An 18,630-nucleotide genomic window follows, 5' to 3' on the forward strand; every position below is an offset into this window, starting at 1 on the left:
TTTTTTTATATTAAATATTAGTATATTTATATTATATTATATAGTATAGTATAATAATAAACAAACAAACAAATATTAAATATATGTTTTTAGCCATATGGGGTGCTTTATTGTCTTCACTGGCTTTTTTTCTTTTGATTTTGGCATTAACTATTTTTGTGAGATTCAACCTAACATATAATCAAAATGCAGACCATATGCCATATTAAACTGCACATAAACTAACATTATAAAAACATTTGAAGAATCTTATGATGTTTAAAAATATCGCTTTCTGTCAATTCTGAGATATCCCAAAAAGAAATAGCCAGGATCTTTCCCGCTGGCCTCGGGTTCGATTCTGTCACTAGCCTTATTCATCAAAGAGAATGGTTTCCTGTGCTCTGGACTAAAAGCTGCAGGCTGTGAGATGCTCTGCGTGGATCTATTGTCTCGGGCTCAGATCAGTAAATATGATCTCTGCTTCAGAGAGAAGCATATCACAGCTGCCATTAAATCACTCTAAGAGAGTGGCGGCACATTTTGCTGAGAGACCTCACCAATGATTGGCAAACTAACCGCAGAAAGACAAGCGGCCAGACTTTGATATTAAACCTACTTGTCTTCTTCCTCCCTGGGGCAAAGACGAACGCTGTTTGATTTCCCTTCCAATCTCAGTCAATTACCACACGGTCATAATTCAATAGAGCCAAACAAGGAAGTGGCCAGGGAATTCTAATTTCATTTAGCTACATTTATCCTAACAAATTAGACAACTTGCGACATTAGCAAATAAGCTGCCGATGTTAGAACGAGCGCAGCGGCATCGATCACACAAACAGTGCTAACAATGATGTAAAAGAGCACATGCTGCCTATGCAGCTAATATCCAGTCATCTCAAAACCACCTCCTTGAACCGAAGGCCACATATCAGCACTGTTTTATTTGATCTTTCAAGCTGCCAGGGTCATTTCTCATAACCATCACTGTCAATAAAGCATTATTCATTGTAGGACGGAAGCACAGCTATCTCTCTCACCCGCCTGTGAACTCCTCAATCACTGAAGGACGGGATTTGAATATTTTACGGCATAATTGGAGCTTCAACCTAATCTGAGAGAGCGCTGCTTCTTTTCTGTTGCTTAATAAAAGCATGTCGGGAACCAATCGTGTGTAATAATGAGGAACTTCTCTCAGGCTGAAAGTGAGGATAATTAGCCCTGATCCAGATTAAAGCCGTGTTTAAACACTCCTCGCTGCTGTTCAGGCAAACGTCACTGCTAAGCGTGGCATATTTGTGCTTTTTTTGGGAGTAAGGGAGACAAGGAAAGATATAAACATCTTTAGCTTTTATCACTGCAAAATGAAACTTTAACGTTCTGCTCCTGCCATGCCTTCGTGTGTGTCGAACGAGTCAGCGCCCTCAAAGGAGCTTCTCTGTGCGGGTGTTACGACGTGACAGCGGGTTGGTCAACCTTCGCTGAGTCGGTGCAAACTACAGGCTGCACTTCCCCCTGTAGTGTTGTGGTGCCCATGTCCCCTATTTGTTTTGTTGCAGCTGAAATATCAACTGTGTGATTGAGTTCAAGTGGGAGTGTATTTTTAAAGACGCGTCTTTTTGTGAGTGTCTTTTTAAAGGTGCGTTTTTTTATGAGTACGTTACCTGGCGCCAGGTGATGATCACGATCGCTGCCTCACATGCCTGGGCATTAAGCTTGCTGCTTAATGAGTCATGTTCCCAATGCGGGATGACCATCTTGGAGTTGCGGACCAGGCTCCACTACCTCAAAAGGGGTGGAGTTCCGTTGCTTCTGCCATAATCTAGTTCTCTTCCTGGCAGAAGTCAGGAGAGGACTACTTCTGGCAGTAGCTCGGGCGGTTTGAGGCATCCACTTCATATCAGTGAAGGCTCATGTCTTGCGTGCAGAGATCGCAGTCCTGCTGGCAAAGGACGCGATAGAGCTGGTCCCTCCAGCCGATATAAGGGCGGGGTTTTACAACCCCTGCTTCATTTTATCCAAGAATGGTGGTGGGTTATGACCAATCTTGGACCTGCATGTCTTGAACCAGGCCCTTAACCGGCTCCCGTTCAAGATGTTAACGCAGAAACGCATCTTCGGGTGCCTCCGTCAGTTATTATTTCAGTTATTATAATTAGAAACTATAGGTTAATGGCATTTAGATGCATTTACACAGATAGTTTAATGATGCTGAAATGCATTAACCATGCAAAGTTACATCTGCATAAATGTTATGAGCCTGTTATTAATGTAATTAATAAGTTAATAAGTTAATGTTAATAAGTTGTAAATGTTAATAAATGTTAATAGTTTGTTTCATATACAAATATGAAATGCAAGGATAGGCTACTTTTACATTTGAAAATAAACCGCCAGTAGGTGGCAGCATGTGTCTGTCTTAACACATAACATAATCGGGTTAGTGAATCACTGACTCATCCAATTCATTCAAAAACGCTGAATCTTTCAGTAAGGAAAGGTGTGTTGCTCAGAGATGGGCAGCTGTGCTGTGATCTTTGTTTGAAGCTGTTATGTTAACCAAATCGAGCAAAAACAGTCAACACTGTCAACATTGTGTCTAAAATGCTGGTCACTTAATATTAACTACTCATTTGAACTCTTGCATGAAACAAATGTCTAATTTACACCACTTTTAGGGAAAACTGCACTTTGTTGGTCATGTCATGTTGTGTAACTAGGCTATATTTAATGTTATAAATGTAACCTTTTTACCGCAGTATGTTTCTACTGTGTGCAGTTGTGTTAATTTGTTTTGATTTCTCTTTCACTTGCCCCTTCTAAAAAGACAAGCATCAATGTTGAGCTCTGTTAAAGTGTGTAAAATTCAACATGCCAAAGTGGCTAGTGGGAGTGACTGTGTTAGACGCTACAGCTGAAATCCACCCGCATTTGGAGGGTTGGCGGCTGTTAATGTCAAGCCCTGAACAAAAATACATTATATTGCCAAAAGTATTGAGACACCCCCTTTTAATGAACAGGCTTGACTGTAATTTACAAATCTTTTTTTATAAGAGTGGTGCTGGACCGCATTATTCACCACAGTTCTGGGATGCTGCCAAGACATTGCTACATGGTTGCTAAAGTATTCTAAGTGGCCTTTATTCCACTAGTACCTTCATCGAAAGTCTATAGGATGTTCTGTCCATGTTATCATCAGGCAAAAATTGCAAGGGCTAACCCAGAACCAGAGGTGTTTCAACAAGCTGAGGGATGATTCTTAACAGAACATATAAATTATGCGATAGCCACATTATCAGACCCTTGAGAAGTAGGTAGGGTGGATGGAGATTTTCTCCCCATTCTTATTCCTATGCAATGTTAGGGTTAGGGTTAATGTTAAAGTGCTAGTTGACTCTACCTGTAGGTCTAACTCTACTGGAACTGTCTCCTTATTTTGGCCGACTTTCAGAGAAGCCTTATTTTTGCAGATAGTTGATCAGCTGCTGTTTAGGCATCCCTTGCATTTTTGCTCTACAGAATCAATGTAGCTGCGTCTTGTTCTGTGAGTTTGCAGTAGCTGCATTACTGAAGTCTGTGAATTATGTACGGTTGTCAGAGTTTTCAGTCATCCAGAATGCACAAGACTAGAAAAAGGCTGAGTGCTGAGCCATTTTGGTGTATATTTATCATGTTTGGTAACCATTACTGCATGACTTTGTTTTTATATGCTCTCAACATACCAGACTAAAGTAGCAGATATTCATTATAAGTATCCATATCCATGCTAAGACCTGCCTGCTGAGTTCAGTCACATACATAACCAGCGTTTTTATTCTTGGACCAACAGCATATTATTTTGCCTGTGTGTGTGTTTCTGTGAATTGTGGGCACTTTCCATAGACTTCTATTACTTTTATACTGACCAAATGATATTTTCTATCTCCTAAACCTACCCCTTACAGAAAAGCTGTTTGCATTGTTATATTTTCAGATAAACATCATTTACTATTTTTTATATTTATTTATTTTTCCCTCGTGGGGACCACGGGCCAGTCCCTACAGCCAAAAACTGGTTTTACATTTTACATTTACGTTGACATTTGGTCCCCACAATGTAGCAAGAACAAGTACAAATGTGTGTGTGTGTGTGTGTGTGTGTGTTTGTGTACATCTCTCTCTGCACCTGACTGTACAACCAACACTCATCACTTCAGTCACTGTACTACTGTTCTGTGATGTTTCACCAATGCCCTTTTTTCTGACAGCAGTATGGCAATTTTATTTGCATCTGTGTTTGTATTAAAAAAAGAAAATAGATATGGGCGGGGCTTTAAACAAAAGTTTGTCAAAACTACAGTCAATTTTAAAAACAAAAAAGTAAATTTTAAAAATAAATGTTAAATGTTGCCTTCGTAGTTTCCACATAGCAAATATGTCTTGTATATTTCAAAAAATTATATATATCTATTTTTTTATTATACAACTTTTGTAAAAATAAAACAATACAATTATTACTAAATATGACATTAATTCTTTCCCCGCCAGCGTTTTTGAAAGAAGTTGCTAGCTAACGCCAGAGTTTTAGCTGATTTTCACTAAAATTTCATGGCCCCCAGAATATTTTGTTGTATGAATATGTGAACATGCAAATATATATATATTTCCATGTTCACATATGATTGGCTCTAAATCATGTGTGTCAGACCAATGGATGGGCGAGACGTCATAGGCAGGTGACGTCAGAGACCAGGAAGCTTAAAAGCACCTGTGGTCATAGTATTATACGCAACTTTGGGCTTCTTTTTTTGTAAAGTTGCGTGAAAAAATCCCGGGTCGCGGGTTGCGTTTTTTTGGGCTTATTTTATAAAATATGGTTGCTTGTTAGGAAAACCTGACAAGCAACTTCGTTTCTTTTCATTTATGTTCACTGTATTCACCAATGCATTGATTGACACTCTGTCTGCTCACAGTTAATAGCCAATCAGTGCAAAAATATGAGCGCTGAAGCATAATTTGCCAAATATTCAGCCCCCTTCTCACATGCCTTTTTTTAACGTGATTTTTCTTCAATGAGGGATTGGAGAAAAATCACATTCAAAAAGAATGTGCGTGACGCTGTAATCCAAGCAATGATAGTAGTAGATGTAGATGAGTGGGATGACTTTCTTTCCTTTATAAGGCAGCCTATTTTTTTTTTTTTTTTTTTTACAATGTTTTGTATGAATGTTTTGTTATCACTGTAATAAAAAAGTAGGTCTATAGTATATAGGCCTATAGTATATAGTAGGCCTATAGCCTACTAGTACTAAGAGTATATTTGTTTTTTTATATTTTATTTTTGGCCTTTTCCATCTCTCCAATCCTACTCTGCTCACAGGTGACTGGAGATGAGTTTTTGTTCCTGCTTTGTTGCAGTTTGCTGATTTTTGTAAAATAACTTATGCTTTTGCTTTTCAGATAAAGGGGTAATTTCAGTTTAATATGTTGCAGGCTCAGCTATTGGGAATAAATAATTGATAATAAATAATATTGATGATAATAAATTATCAAAAAATATTGGGCTTGTTTTTGAAGCTGCGGTTGCTTATTTGTCTCGTGAGAGTTGGCAACTATGCCTGTGGTGAAACCGGCATTAGCCTTCTGTCTTTCAGCAAGCACTCTGTGTGTGTCTGTGGCATTTTCGTTTCTTATTTAGTGTTGTTTGTCCCTCCCAACACAATGTCTAAAGCACCTCACAAAACAAAGCACAGTCTGGGCGAGGACAGGCAGCGTTTCAAGCTGTGTGTTTCTCCATGCCCACGTTACATCTCGGGTGGGGATACACACCGTTGTCTGCCTCGGAGCGGAGCATGCAGAGTCGGCTCTTGAGGGAGTGGTCCATTGCGAGCGCTTCCCTGCATGTCCTCCGCTCCAGGAAGGCTCTCTTTGCCGAGGGAGCCTTCGCTAGCGTTCCTCGTGGCGCTGGTCCCGCTTCCTGCCGAGCGGAGCGGCAGTCTCGCTCGTGGGGTTCGCAGTTGAATCTGGCAGAGGGAATGGAGACGGGCGAATCCTTGTCTTCTTCCTCACCTGCCAGATCCAATGCCCGTTCTCAGGGATCGCAAGCGGGCTCCGGCGCTACTTCCCCCCAGGGAGTGGGCTCGGCACTTCACCTGTCTTCCTCCGAGGAGGCTGACGTGGTGGGCATCGATGCAGATTCACCCCTCAGTCGCCCCAGTATGAGGAGCTTTTGAAGGTGGTTACTCGCGCTGTGGCCAAGATAAACATCGATTGGCCAGCCGAGAAAAAGTCTGAACCACAGAGAAACAAGTTGGATGAGTGTTTTCTGCAAACTAAGCCGCCACCTCCACGCTGGAGCCTGCCTTTTTTCCTCGATTTGGCACATAGCAAATATGTCTTGTATATTTCATAAAATTATATATATATATATATATATATATATATATATATATATATATATTTATTATACAACTTCTGTAAAAATAAAAATAAAATACAATTATTACTAAATATGACATTAATTCTTTCCCCGCCAGCGTTTTTGAAAAAAGTTGCTAGCTACCGCCAGCGTTTTAGCTGATTTTCACTAAAATTTCATGGCCCCCAGAATATTTTGTTCTGTGAATATGTGCACCATCAATACTGAAAGGTATATCCAAGTTCTAGAACAACATATGCTCCCATCCAGACGTCGTCTCTTTCAGGGAAGACCTTGAATTTTCCAACATGACAATGTCAGACCACATACTGCATCAATTACAACATCATGGCTGCGTAGAAGAAGGATCCGGGTACTGAAATGGCCAGCCTGAAGTCCAGATCTTTCACCCACAGAAAATTATTTGGCGCATCATAAAGAGGAAGATGTGACAAAGAAGACCTAAGACAGTTGAGCAACTAGAAGCCTGTATTAGACAAGAATGGGACAACATTCCTATTCCTAAACTTGAGCTACTTGTCTCCTCAGTCCCCAGCTGCACTAGAATGTATGCGTACAGTAAATAATGTGTTCAGGGATTACATCTAGTAAGTAAACATTTTGCACTGACTTTCAACTGATTTATTTATTATTAACTATTCTAAATAAAAATTTAATAAGAATCACAGCTAATAGAAAAGTATTGGAACTCTAGGACAAATAGTGCCCTTTTTCTGAGAATTAAATCAACAACGAAAGTGACACCTGCATTCAGAACAAGACCAGCCTGTTTTTAAAAGATGACTGTTTGTGTATGGGAACACAAACCATGATTACCCACAATCCACTGCTGCTGTGAACCATTCAGAGCTCAGTTAATGGAGCAGTCACGTCAATCTGAGCCACCCCACAATGAACTAATGCTATATTTACACACACTGCAGCTGCCAGCTATCTCCACATGGAGCATACACTGGCTGTCAATAAAATCATCATAAAATCTCATCTGGAGCGGCTGTCATTCAGACAACACTCCCCTACATCTAGTCTTTACATGTCAGGGACTTTGCAGAGCCATCTTAAATGGGATCTACATGTCAGTGTGAATTACAATATAAAGTTCCCATAAGTGTAATGGGAGATTACTGATGTGTTTTTGTTCTTTCTTTTTTTTTTTTTTTTTTTTTTTTTTATAAATACGTGATAAATCACAGTGAAATGGGCTGGGGGTGGGGCAACAACCCATGACATTTCGCTTTCAAAACAATCCTGCAACATTCATTGGTGTTTGGAATAATACATGGTGGAAGACTGTAGAAAATACTGGCACCAAAAGTTATTGTAAAACATTTCTATGTTGTGCTGCTCAAAGCATATTTGTTTTATGTGGCCAAGTTAATGCTGAGTCTGAACATTTGTAAATGCTGTATTTCTGTAAATATTTGTTGACAGTGTTTCTTCTCCTTACATACTCCACTATTTTTCTTTACATTATTATGTCAATTTCAGCACCCCTCTGCACTATTTATAAAAAAAAGAAAAACATTATTGTATATGAGACCTGTGTGCTTATCGCATCCCTTTTGACCCTGACCCTCATGATGAAATACATCTCGGGCCACTGTATGAGTTCTTTAAGTGAATGAGTGAGAGAGACCCACCGTGGTGTACTTGCCCAGCTGGCAGAGTGAGGGAAACGTCTCTTGGTGAGCTTTCCGTATCTTCTCAATGATGGTCTCTTGTTCTGCTGTCAGCTCATAACTCTCGGCCAACTCCTGCTTTGGAATCTCCTTTTTCTTCTTATTCCTGTCATTCCGGACAGCTGAGAGTGCAAAACAAAATCAAGGGATGTCATACTTTGTGGTCTGTTTATATTTCATTGATAATGTTCATTCAAATATATATATATATAGATATATAGATATAGATATATATTAATTTATGTAAGTGAGGATAGCAAAGTAAAGTAAACTGTGACATACAGTATTATACCCCAAAAATTCTTCATAAAGTGGACTACCAGTAAAATTGCTAAAAATATGGGACCAAAATTATCAGGCACTTTGACCTGATCATGTGTTGTTTAATTTTTTTTTCTTTAATTGCTAATGCAACCTTTTTTACACCACAGACTGAACAAAATTAAGCATTGCTTGGTAATTGATGACCTAAAGTGGTATATCTAATTGTGTATTTAAATTTAACAGCTGACAGCTATCCAACCTAATTCATTGTCAAAGTTATCTGACATTATCAAGATCCATTTGTCATGAAACAGTTTAACTCTGAGTTCTTGTCATATTTTATTACCATTTTCTGAACTATAACGGATAAACTGTGATAATGTGAGAAATGTTGAAGGTGTCTGATTAAATTTTGGTTTGACTGTATGTATATACTGTATATAAATAAATTCTACAACCAACTAACTTGATGATTTCTTCAGATTTGGCCATAATGAGATATCATAACTATGCTACCTACTGCATATTCTGCCCATATGTCTTTATGTCAGGAGTATACTTAAGATACCTTACAAATACCTTACCTTACAAGCACTGTACTAAATGTCAATGTGAGCAGTTTCATTTTTGAGATTTAAAAGAGAAAAAGTAACTCTTCAGTAGGTGTCAAACTCAATATTGTTATACTGTGTCAGCACATAGTCACACAATATCAGCAATGGAAAATTATTGCAGAATCGAACAGAATGGTCTTTGCAGTTATAAATATGCTTCAACCCAAAGACTTTAGCAGGCTGATCCCCACTTCAAAAGAAGCATCGCTGTCAATGAAAGTGCAGCATTTGGTCACGTCACATCATATTAGAGGTGTGTTATGAGACAGCCTTGATCTAGCCGAGGCGTTACAAACACTAAAGCTTCTATCTGTGTATAAATTCAATGCCACACCAGACGAAGTGCAAGTTAATGTTGCTGGACTGTAGAGGGATATTTACAGTCAGTGTTGGGAAGGTTACTTTGAAAATGTAATAGGTAATAAGTAGTGTAACAATTTAAATTACTTTATAAATGTAACTGATTACATTTGATTACTTTTCTAATTTTCTAATGAATGTTATCAACTGTTAATCATTTGGAAACCTTTAAAGCAGGCAGGGTAACATTACAGTAGTACTCAACACTGATTACTGTCAGACTTTCAAAATCCTTCTTCACTTGAGTTAAGATTATAATAATTTAATTTTAAAGCACAGCCACCACAAAATCAGAAATAATTCTGAAAGTAAATACAGATTTAAAATCAAAACAATAAACCGTTTAATAGCTATGGTACTTTTTTTAAGATCAAATCTTTGCATAGCTATAACAAGAAACACTGGCATCTAACAATGCCTTGGAAAAAACAGTTAATCTTAAAAAATAAAGCATATACATAAACCCTATTCTGCCATAAACTCCTGAAACATTGGTATCTCATATTCTAAAGCAGTCAACGCAGTTTGAGAAAGAAATCAATCGAGTCGGTATATGTGAGAAAATATTCAGATGTAACCCCCTTTGTATTCTTTAACATTTTCAAAAGTAACTGAAATTTAATCACATTTTTTTTTATCAGTAACTGTCACAGATTAGTTACATTTATTCTTTAATTAAATTACGTAATTCTGTTACATGTAACTAGTTACTCCCCAACACTGTTTACAGTGGCTACGTTTACATGCACCCAAATAATCCGTTTGTAATCGGATTGACGGCTCAATCGGATTGAAAAACGTTCATATAAACACCTTAATCGATCCGATTGAGCTCGATCAGAATGAAATTTCGATCAGATTGAAGGGGGTGGTTTATTCCTCTTATAATACGATTTAACGTGCATGTAAACACTCGATCGGATTGAACCACGAAACTGAAAGGACTGTGCATGTGCAATGATGCAGAAATAACATAATGATGTATGACGAACGGAACGCGCGGCTCATTCTTTTGAATAAAGTGTTGTATAAATGCGTGTGCTGTTATTATAAAACTCTCATTTCACTCGACAACTGTGAAGTGGAGCAGGACAACCTTGATTTGGATACTCATCCACAGGCAACCCATTTTGGGTGTGGGGAGGGGCTTTTTTTTTTTTTTGCGTGATAAATATGAGCAGCACAGCACAGCGGTTTATATGTATATTTATCCATAAACGGTAAATATTTATTCTACTGTTAAAAACAAATAAAGAAACCGTGTAGGAGAGTGGTTATTATGTGCAAACAGTGAGAAACTCTATATTAAACTCTATAACAGTGAGAAACTCTATATTATCTGTCACTTTCACTTTTCACTTTCACTATTTGAGCAATGTGCGCATGTCAAAAAATCCATTCTGATTTGAAGCTTGTGACATATAAATGCACACATCAACCCGATCACTTTATTTAGCGTTCATGTAAACACTACAATCAGATTCATCAGTCGTAATGAATTCAGTCCGATTGAAACAAAAAGTGTGCATGTGATGTTGCCAAGATTTCCTTAAATTAGTACTGGGTCAAAATCAAGGTCGATTATTCAACTCTGTCATGGGAAAACTGATGTACCCCTAATTACGGCCCTTAAACAATTGTTAAAAAAAAAAAAAATTCTGAAGAATAAATGGCTTTTAATGAGAATTACGTATAACACAAATATTGTATTTGTGCTCCTCAAACATTTCCAATACTGCAGCTTTCATTTGCACTAAACCAAAGACTCCTACAGCTCCATGCAAATGTTCCACAACATGGGAACGTAACGAATACTGTGGCTTCCATCCCGTCGGCACAGCATCAAACTGCATCTGTAGACGTATGTCAAGGTTGATAGCACACTGCTCTATTATTCAGCTACAAACTGGAGCCCAGACATCGGCCAGCATTATTAATCCAGAAGAGGCTGATGAAGTTTGCACTGCTGCATGAGATCATTAAGGAGAGAACACCTGGTGTTGTGGAGGGCCGTCTGGGGACCGTCCTGTTTCATTAAGCCTCAGAGGGGCTCATCTTTGAAGCTGCTCTCTGCAGGAGAGGAGTCTCAGACAATACCCCCAAACAAGGCAAAGATCTTTCTCAACAACGCCCACCGTAAATCAGACCTCCGCAAACAATCCTGATGAAATTCAAAGCAAGTTTGGTCGGCCGCTGTTGTTATTGCAATCCCCCAGAGAGACTGTAGCAGCCATGGCTGATAATGAAAGTGATACCAATGTTCTCATACATCTGCCCTAGTAAAATGTACATCCTTTTCATATTTAAAAAGCAGAGGTCCTTTAGATTTATTTATAAGGGCTCTAACAAATACTGACCTAATTACAACAAATGATTAATAGGGTACTTAAAGTAGGAAGATTGTTGCATTGTTAAAAGTAGAAAAGAGTACACTCATATAAGCATATACAGTGGATTCAGAAAGTATTCAGCCTTATGCAAATGAATTTATTTATTATTATTATTATTATTATTATTATTATATTTTTTTTACATTAGTCTACACTCCATATACCCCATAATGACGAAGCAAAAAACAGACTTATGATAATTTTGAAATGGATTCTTTCTCTCTATAAGAAAGAAACTGAAATAGCACATTGATAAACTTCTTTGCAATGACATTTTAACATTTAGCTCAGCTGGATCCACTGATCTATAAGAGATAACTTGATTGCTCATAACATCATAACAAGTGAAGCCACTGCACCACCACATTGGTATTCCCTATAGCATTTCCATGCATTCTGCTGAATTACTAGTAAATCATCGGATTTTAATTAGTACACTTGGTCCAATTCTCGGTATTAGCAAACTATTTACTATGACGTTTGCCTCAATAAACTCCTCTAATTTGCTGCTTATTAATAGTTAGTAAGGTAGTTATTAAGTTTATGTATTGTGTAGGATTAGGGGTGTAGAATATATAATTCATTATAAGTAATATGTGCTTTATTAGTACTAATAAACAGCAGATATATTAATAATAGGCATGCTAATAAGCAACTAGTTAGTGAGAATTGGTCCCTATACTAAAGTGTTACCGTAAACTTTCCCTAACAAGTCACCGTTCATCATTTATATTTATTACAGTAGTGAACATCAGATCAGCAGATGTGCAAGACTCCTTAACACTTATATTACTGTAAAAATGTCAAAGTGTTTATACTGATATCTGAATGAACATTTGTGTTGTAACCACATAACCATATTTACCTTAGTTTGCCTACAGTTATTCACAGTGGGTAGTTGATTGTTTTGTAATATGACATTGTTTTTATTCAAGCGGTATCTCTAAATGATTCAACAATGATTTAATTAACAGCATGTATTCATCTTTGAGATGTAACTATGGGAATAAATCTAAGTAAAGGATTCAAGGATTCAAAGTGTATAGAAATATAGACTATGTATGATACTATGTATCTGTTTGTGTGAGTGTGCAATATTGACTTGGGCAAAACAATAGTATTGAAACGTGCAATTTTGGCTTGTGCAAAACAATAATATAGTAACATGTAGTAACAGTAAGGTGTTCACATGTAGCAGTAATATGTAGTATATCTCTGTGTGTGAGTGTGCAATACTGAATTATGTACAAAACAATAGCACAGTATCCTGTAGCAAATTGAGTGCAACTACATTATAATAATAGCAGCTGTAACATTAACAATGTGCAAATCGAGATTAAGCTACTTGGTAAGAAATAGCAGCAGTAACATTTACAAATGTGTAAATTGAACTGTAGCAATACACACCGACGGCTACCTATTTAAAAGTCTAAAGGCTGAGGGGAAGAAGGAGGTCCTTAGTCTGGAATTCCTGTATTTCACATTCCTGTACCCCTTCCTGAGTGTGAACAGTCTGTGTTGTGGATGGGTGGGGTCCTTAAAGGAATACTCTATCCCAAAATGAAAATTTGGTCATTATTCACTTACCCCCATGTCATTCCAAACCCTTAAAGCTTTGTTCATCTTCGGAACACAATTTAAGATATTTTGGATGAAAACAGGGAGGCTTGAGACTGTCCCATAGACTGCCAAATAAATAACAGTGTCAAGGTCCAGGAAAGTATGAAAAGCATTGTCAGAATACTCCATCTGCCATCAGTGGTTCAACCATAACGTTATGAAGCGACGACAATACTTTGGAGAGATACAAGGGAGAGGAATTGTTGAATAAAGTCGTTATTTTTGTTTTCTTCAAGTACAAAAAGTATTCTCGTCGCTTCATAACGTTACGGTTGAATCACTGATGGCAGATGGACTATTTTGACGATGCTTTTCATACTTTCCTGGACCTTGACACTGTTATTTACTTGGCAGTCTATGGGACAGTCTCAAGCCTCCCTGTTTTCATCCAAAATATCTTAAATTGTGTTTTGAAGATGAACGAAGCTTTAACGGGTTTGGAACGACATGGGGGTAAGTGATTAATGCAAAATTTTCATTATGCAGTGGAGTAACCCTTTAAGGATGAACAGCTCTCCTGTGGATTCTGTGATGGTAAATGGCCTGCAGAGAAGGCAGTGAAGACCTGATGATCTTCTCAGCAGTCTTCACCACTCTCTGCAGACATTTGCGGTCCCTCACTGTAGTGCTGCCATACCACACAGTGGTGCAGCTGGTCAAGACGTTCTCAACAACACAGTTGTAGAAGTTGTTAAGGATCTTAGGTGACATGCCAAACTTGCTCAGCCTCCTTAGGAAGTACAGCCGCTGTTATGCTTTCTTAAAGGGGTGGTTGATTGCGATTTCACTTTTTTAACATTTTATTTTGTGTAATTTTTTTGTTTTATAATGTAAATTGTATGTATACGTTGAATGTATGTTAGTTGGGTGATTGATTGTGTGTTTTCTTTTTTTATTCTGGCAGTTTAATGCCTACAAAAACGGCTGGTAAGGGACTACAACGAGCTTCTTCCCAGCTCCGATACGTCACAAACCCAGATAAACCCCGCCCCCGGGAACACGCAACAAAGGGGGCGAGGCCATGTTGTGCTGCTTTAGAGAAGAGGAAGAGAAAACTAGGGGTGCACATAAAAAACTGTTCATACTGTATATGAATCGCAATTCTGTCTTCTAACGATTCTAATGGATTCACAAGTTTCAAAACCAATGTTCTAAAGCAGCGGTTCTCAATCCTGTTCCTCACGTCACCCTGCTCTGCATCTCTCTCTCTCTCTCTCCCTCTCTCATTCAGATCATCAGATCAGCGCCAACAAACTGTTCCATTTATACACTTATTTTCACATAGCAATGTGAAGCGTTATATATGGACGCACGCACGGTTGCTGTGCTGTATTAAAGCTTTAATCAGAAGTATAAGACAACAACAAACAAACCATTAAGAGCCGTGCTAGTACAGGTTCTGCGCAATCTTCTTCATTGATATTCTCTGGGTCTCAATCGGGCTCAAATTGATAAACAATATAGAGGACATCATTGTTTACAATACAACTGGAGCACATTCTGAGCTTGAGGGGCAGAATGTTCCGACGCACTCTAGAGGTGGTTTAGCAAATCACAGCACACTGAGCCATCTGACCAATCTCAGCCCATCGTGTATTTCTGAGGGAGGGGCTTCATAAAAACAGGAAATAATCGAGGCGTTTGTTAGAGAAGGGACAATTTGGTGTGGAATAAAGGTAAATTATGTGAAAAATAATGTGTTTTTAAAAAACAAAGCATGAACACGTTGGACTGCACCCCATAAACACAATCAAGCCTTGAAAAAAAAACAATCAACGACCCCTTTAACCAGCTGGGTGGTGTTGAGTGTCCAGGTGAGGTCCTTGCTGATGTGGACCCCCAGGTATTTAAAGCTGTTCACCCTCTCCACTTCAAGCTCTCAGATAAACAGTGGCTGGTGAGTTCTCCTCTCTTTCCTCATGTCCTCTATGATCTCCTTTGTCTTGTCCATGTTGAGGGTGAGGTTGTTGTCCTTTCACCATGTCATAAGACTGTCCACCTCCCTCCTGTAGGCTGCTTCATCTCCACCAATCTAAATTCATTGACAATTTATCTGGAAAGACATAAACCTGTAAGAGCTGAAAATGCCTGTCGGAGCAAAAATCAAGCCTTTAGGCAAGGCACAGATCTGGGGGAAGCTACAAAAAATCTGCTGCACTGAAGGCTCCCAAGATTTTTAAAAGTTACGTTTAGGCTGGTGACATACATTACAGCCGCATGACGTTGCTTCTAACTCTCTGTTTGTCTTAACAAGCCTATTATTCATAGTAATTCACAAGTTTTTATCGTGCTCGTGAGTGAAGCTGGGCGACAGGCCTGTTAGAATTTATTAAGTTATTCAGCATTGGAGTTGAATACTCCTGTGTTTTTTTGTGTGTTTTGCATCCAGATTTTTTTGTTGTTGTTGTTAGTTCAAATGAACTCAAAACATGGTGGATGCCGTTTATATTTGTGAGGAGAGCTGGCTGATTGGATGGGATCGGGCTGATCTCCGTTGGACAGGATTGCGGCCTCATAGGATCGAGTTGTAACCTTCAAGATTACGGGGACCATCTTTGGGGATTCATATAGTGATAGTGTTGTCACGATACCAAAATTATTGTTTCGATACCGATACCAAGTCAAGAATTGCGATTTCGATACTTTTTTGATACTTTTTCTGAAAAGGGAAAATACACTCTCAAATATCATTGCTGTGCTTTATTTTAAAACCGGGACAACATTCTAATCATATAACACACTAATAAATGAACATATTGTGACGAGTCAGCTGCCTCCCCCCTAATTATTATCGGCACCCCATCCTAAATCGCCGCCCTTCACCAGGCTCCCGACAGGACTGGGTGTGTGAGAGAGGAAGGGCACCCGGCCAGGATCAGGCTGTCGATCCCCGTCAAGCGCCGCAGCCAGTCTCTTTAACTGAGGAGTGGGAGCGTCTAACCTATCCTGACAGATCTGAGGAGGGTGGGTTTTTTAGTCAAATGCTCTTATCTTTAAAGTTTTCTGCACAAACACACACACACATATTGAATTTAAGCATCTTTGGTTCCATTTGGACATTCCTTTTGATGAGATAGCATGGGGCAGGGGAAAATTGACTCTTCAAAAAATTAACTTTAAAAAAATTTTTTTTTTTTAGTTTGATTTTATTATTGCTTTACATTTATCTGTCTTTATTCTTGGGTTGATGTTTGTTCATTTGTTTGATCTTTTTTTAATTTTGTAATGTTATATGTTAGGTGTGAAGTGTTTGTCTCTCCTCTTGTGTTATGATGGGCCTTTTCCTTTCCTTTAAAAGCTGATGCTTTGTTCCCTGTGTTAGGTCAGTTTGGTTCTGTTGGTTTGCTTTGCATGTTTGTTGTTTTGACCTCATTATTCCCCTTATGTTAATTCATGTGAACTGATCCTTTGTTTGGGTTCAATTAAACATTCATTTGGAACCTTCAGATCCCACAAGTCGAGACCTTTAACCACTTTACCACAGCATTTCCTCTAGGTTCAGCTGTTCTTTCTGGTTATTCTGATACTTGTCTTTCTTTTTCATCTGGTGTCATGGTGTCCTTCAGAGCACAATTGTGTGTGTTCTGGTATTATTAATGAGACATGACCAGCACACTCTCTTGCTCTAGCAGTGCAGCTGACCATCTGTGCATGTTCAGTACAGATGCAGCAGCAAATGAATGCTATATTTCTGAAACCCAGATTGCATTGCTGTGGAGAGTTGAGTGTCATGTTTATGTTCTGTTCCATTTGTCTCTCATTTTGATACAGTATGTATTTCTTTTTCCGTTAGACTCTGGGTTTCCATTGTTTAGTCCTTTGTTTCGCTCTCTTGCTTAGTTGGCTAATTTTCCCGTGTTTTTTATTCCTTGCATTTTCAGTTCAGTTTGTTGGTTCTCATTGCATTTTAGTGTGCTTTCACATTTTTCCTGTGCTCCTGTGAGTTTTGTTTCCCTTTATTAAAGTTAAACGGCTGCAGAAAGATCCCTTTCTCACCTTGTTTGAACCCACTGTGAGACTGAGGTTCATGCAAGGTTATTACATTTTTAAATTAGTTTTATTTTAATACCATTTCAGGATTACTTTACATTGGAATGTAGCTTTAGTCAGTTTTAGTTGTGGTAATTATGGTGAAGAAGTCAGTCGAGGATTGCGTGCAGCCAGTGCTGTTCCACTGCAGGAGCGACCGATCAAACAGTAGTGTAATGACGATGGTGGTCTGGGGAAGATAAAGTGCTGGCCATCTCCTCATAGATCTAAACGTGGACAGCTGGAGTTCTGCTGTTCAAGTGCTCTGTGAATCTGTCTATCTTTCAGCTGTGAAATGCTAGAGATAATCTCAGTGAGGTCATTACAGGCTCTTGACGGCTGCTAATACTAGCGGCGTAAATCTGCAGCCTGACTCCGAGACAGAGAGAGTAAAATAACAAGGTGGGAGGGAGATTATGAGCTAATGGCTTGACTGTTACTCAGCTTCAGAAGTGTCTCGCTCCTTGACAGTAATACAGTCTTACAGGCCTATTCACATCAAGAGAGGTGCAGCAATGTGAATCTCCAATGAAAATTCTAATGATTAATTCAACCGAATTAATGAAAAATATTACTACATAATTTATAACCAATCAACTGCATAATGTAACTATATGGATGTGCCTGAAGCTGAAAATAGTACTTTATTCAGAAAGGCATGGAGAATGATTTCAAAATGATTTCTTACTAACGAACAGAAAACCAACCAGCCATGGCTTGAATGCAAAGCATACATTCTGTTTACAATCTCTTCAAAATGTGTTTTTGACTATTATGCGTCTTGATTTAATGATGTATAAAACAGCAAAATAGTTCAGAAATACAATGTTCAGCTTGTTTTAAAACGTAGCTACAAATCCTGTGTTGCTTCACATGAAATAAGCATTGCAGTGCAATTCCATTAATCAAAATAAGTAACTGATTACAAATTCAAGGGAAAATTATTGATAATTTAGGTGACGTTTTGGTGCAATAATTTGGTGCTTTAAATATTTAATTTAATCGACTTAATAATGTTGCTCACTGTCAATGTTTTTTTTCTTTTTTCTTTTTTTTACAAGGAACTTTTTTATTCTCTTTTCCAATGCACAGCAAACAAAACTTGCTAACCAGTAAGAGTAGTGTTTAGGTCATGTGCCAGAGATGCTGCTGTTGCATAAAACTACGACTTGGTGGCACTATTTTGCTAAGTGACAGTGAATAGAAGAGGAATAAGAACAAACATGAGAATAAAAAACAAACAAACAAACTGGTATATCAACATCCTGATATGCAAA

At 38.3% G+C, this 18,630-nt stretch overlaps 1 protein-coding gene across 2 annotated transcripts in view; it reads right to left on the reverse strand.

The window, feature by feature from the left end:
- Positions 1-18,630, reverse strand: part of LOC109111109 (retinoic acid receptor beta-like) — a 201,871-nt gene that overhangs the window by 13,175 nt on the left and 170,066 nt on the right. For both annotated transcript variants that reach the window (XM_042744848.1, XM_042744849.1), the window contains one exon: positions 8,038-8,198. In XM_042744848.1, the coding sequence (XP_042600782.1) occupies positions 8,038-8,198 (161 nt within the window). The remainder of the gene's footprint in view (positions 1-8,037; positions 8,199-18,630) is intronic.

Source organism: Cyprinus carpio, chromosome B19 (genome assembly GCF_018340385.1).
Source record: "Cyprinus carpio isolate SPL01 chromosome B19, ASM1834038v1, whole genome shotgun sequence".
Taxonomy (NCBI): Eukaryota; Metazoa; Chordata; class Actinopteri; order Cypriniformes; family Cyprinidae; genus Cyprinus; species Cyprinus carpio.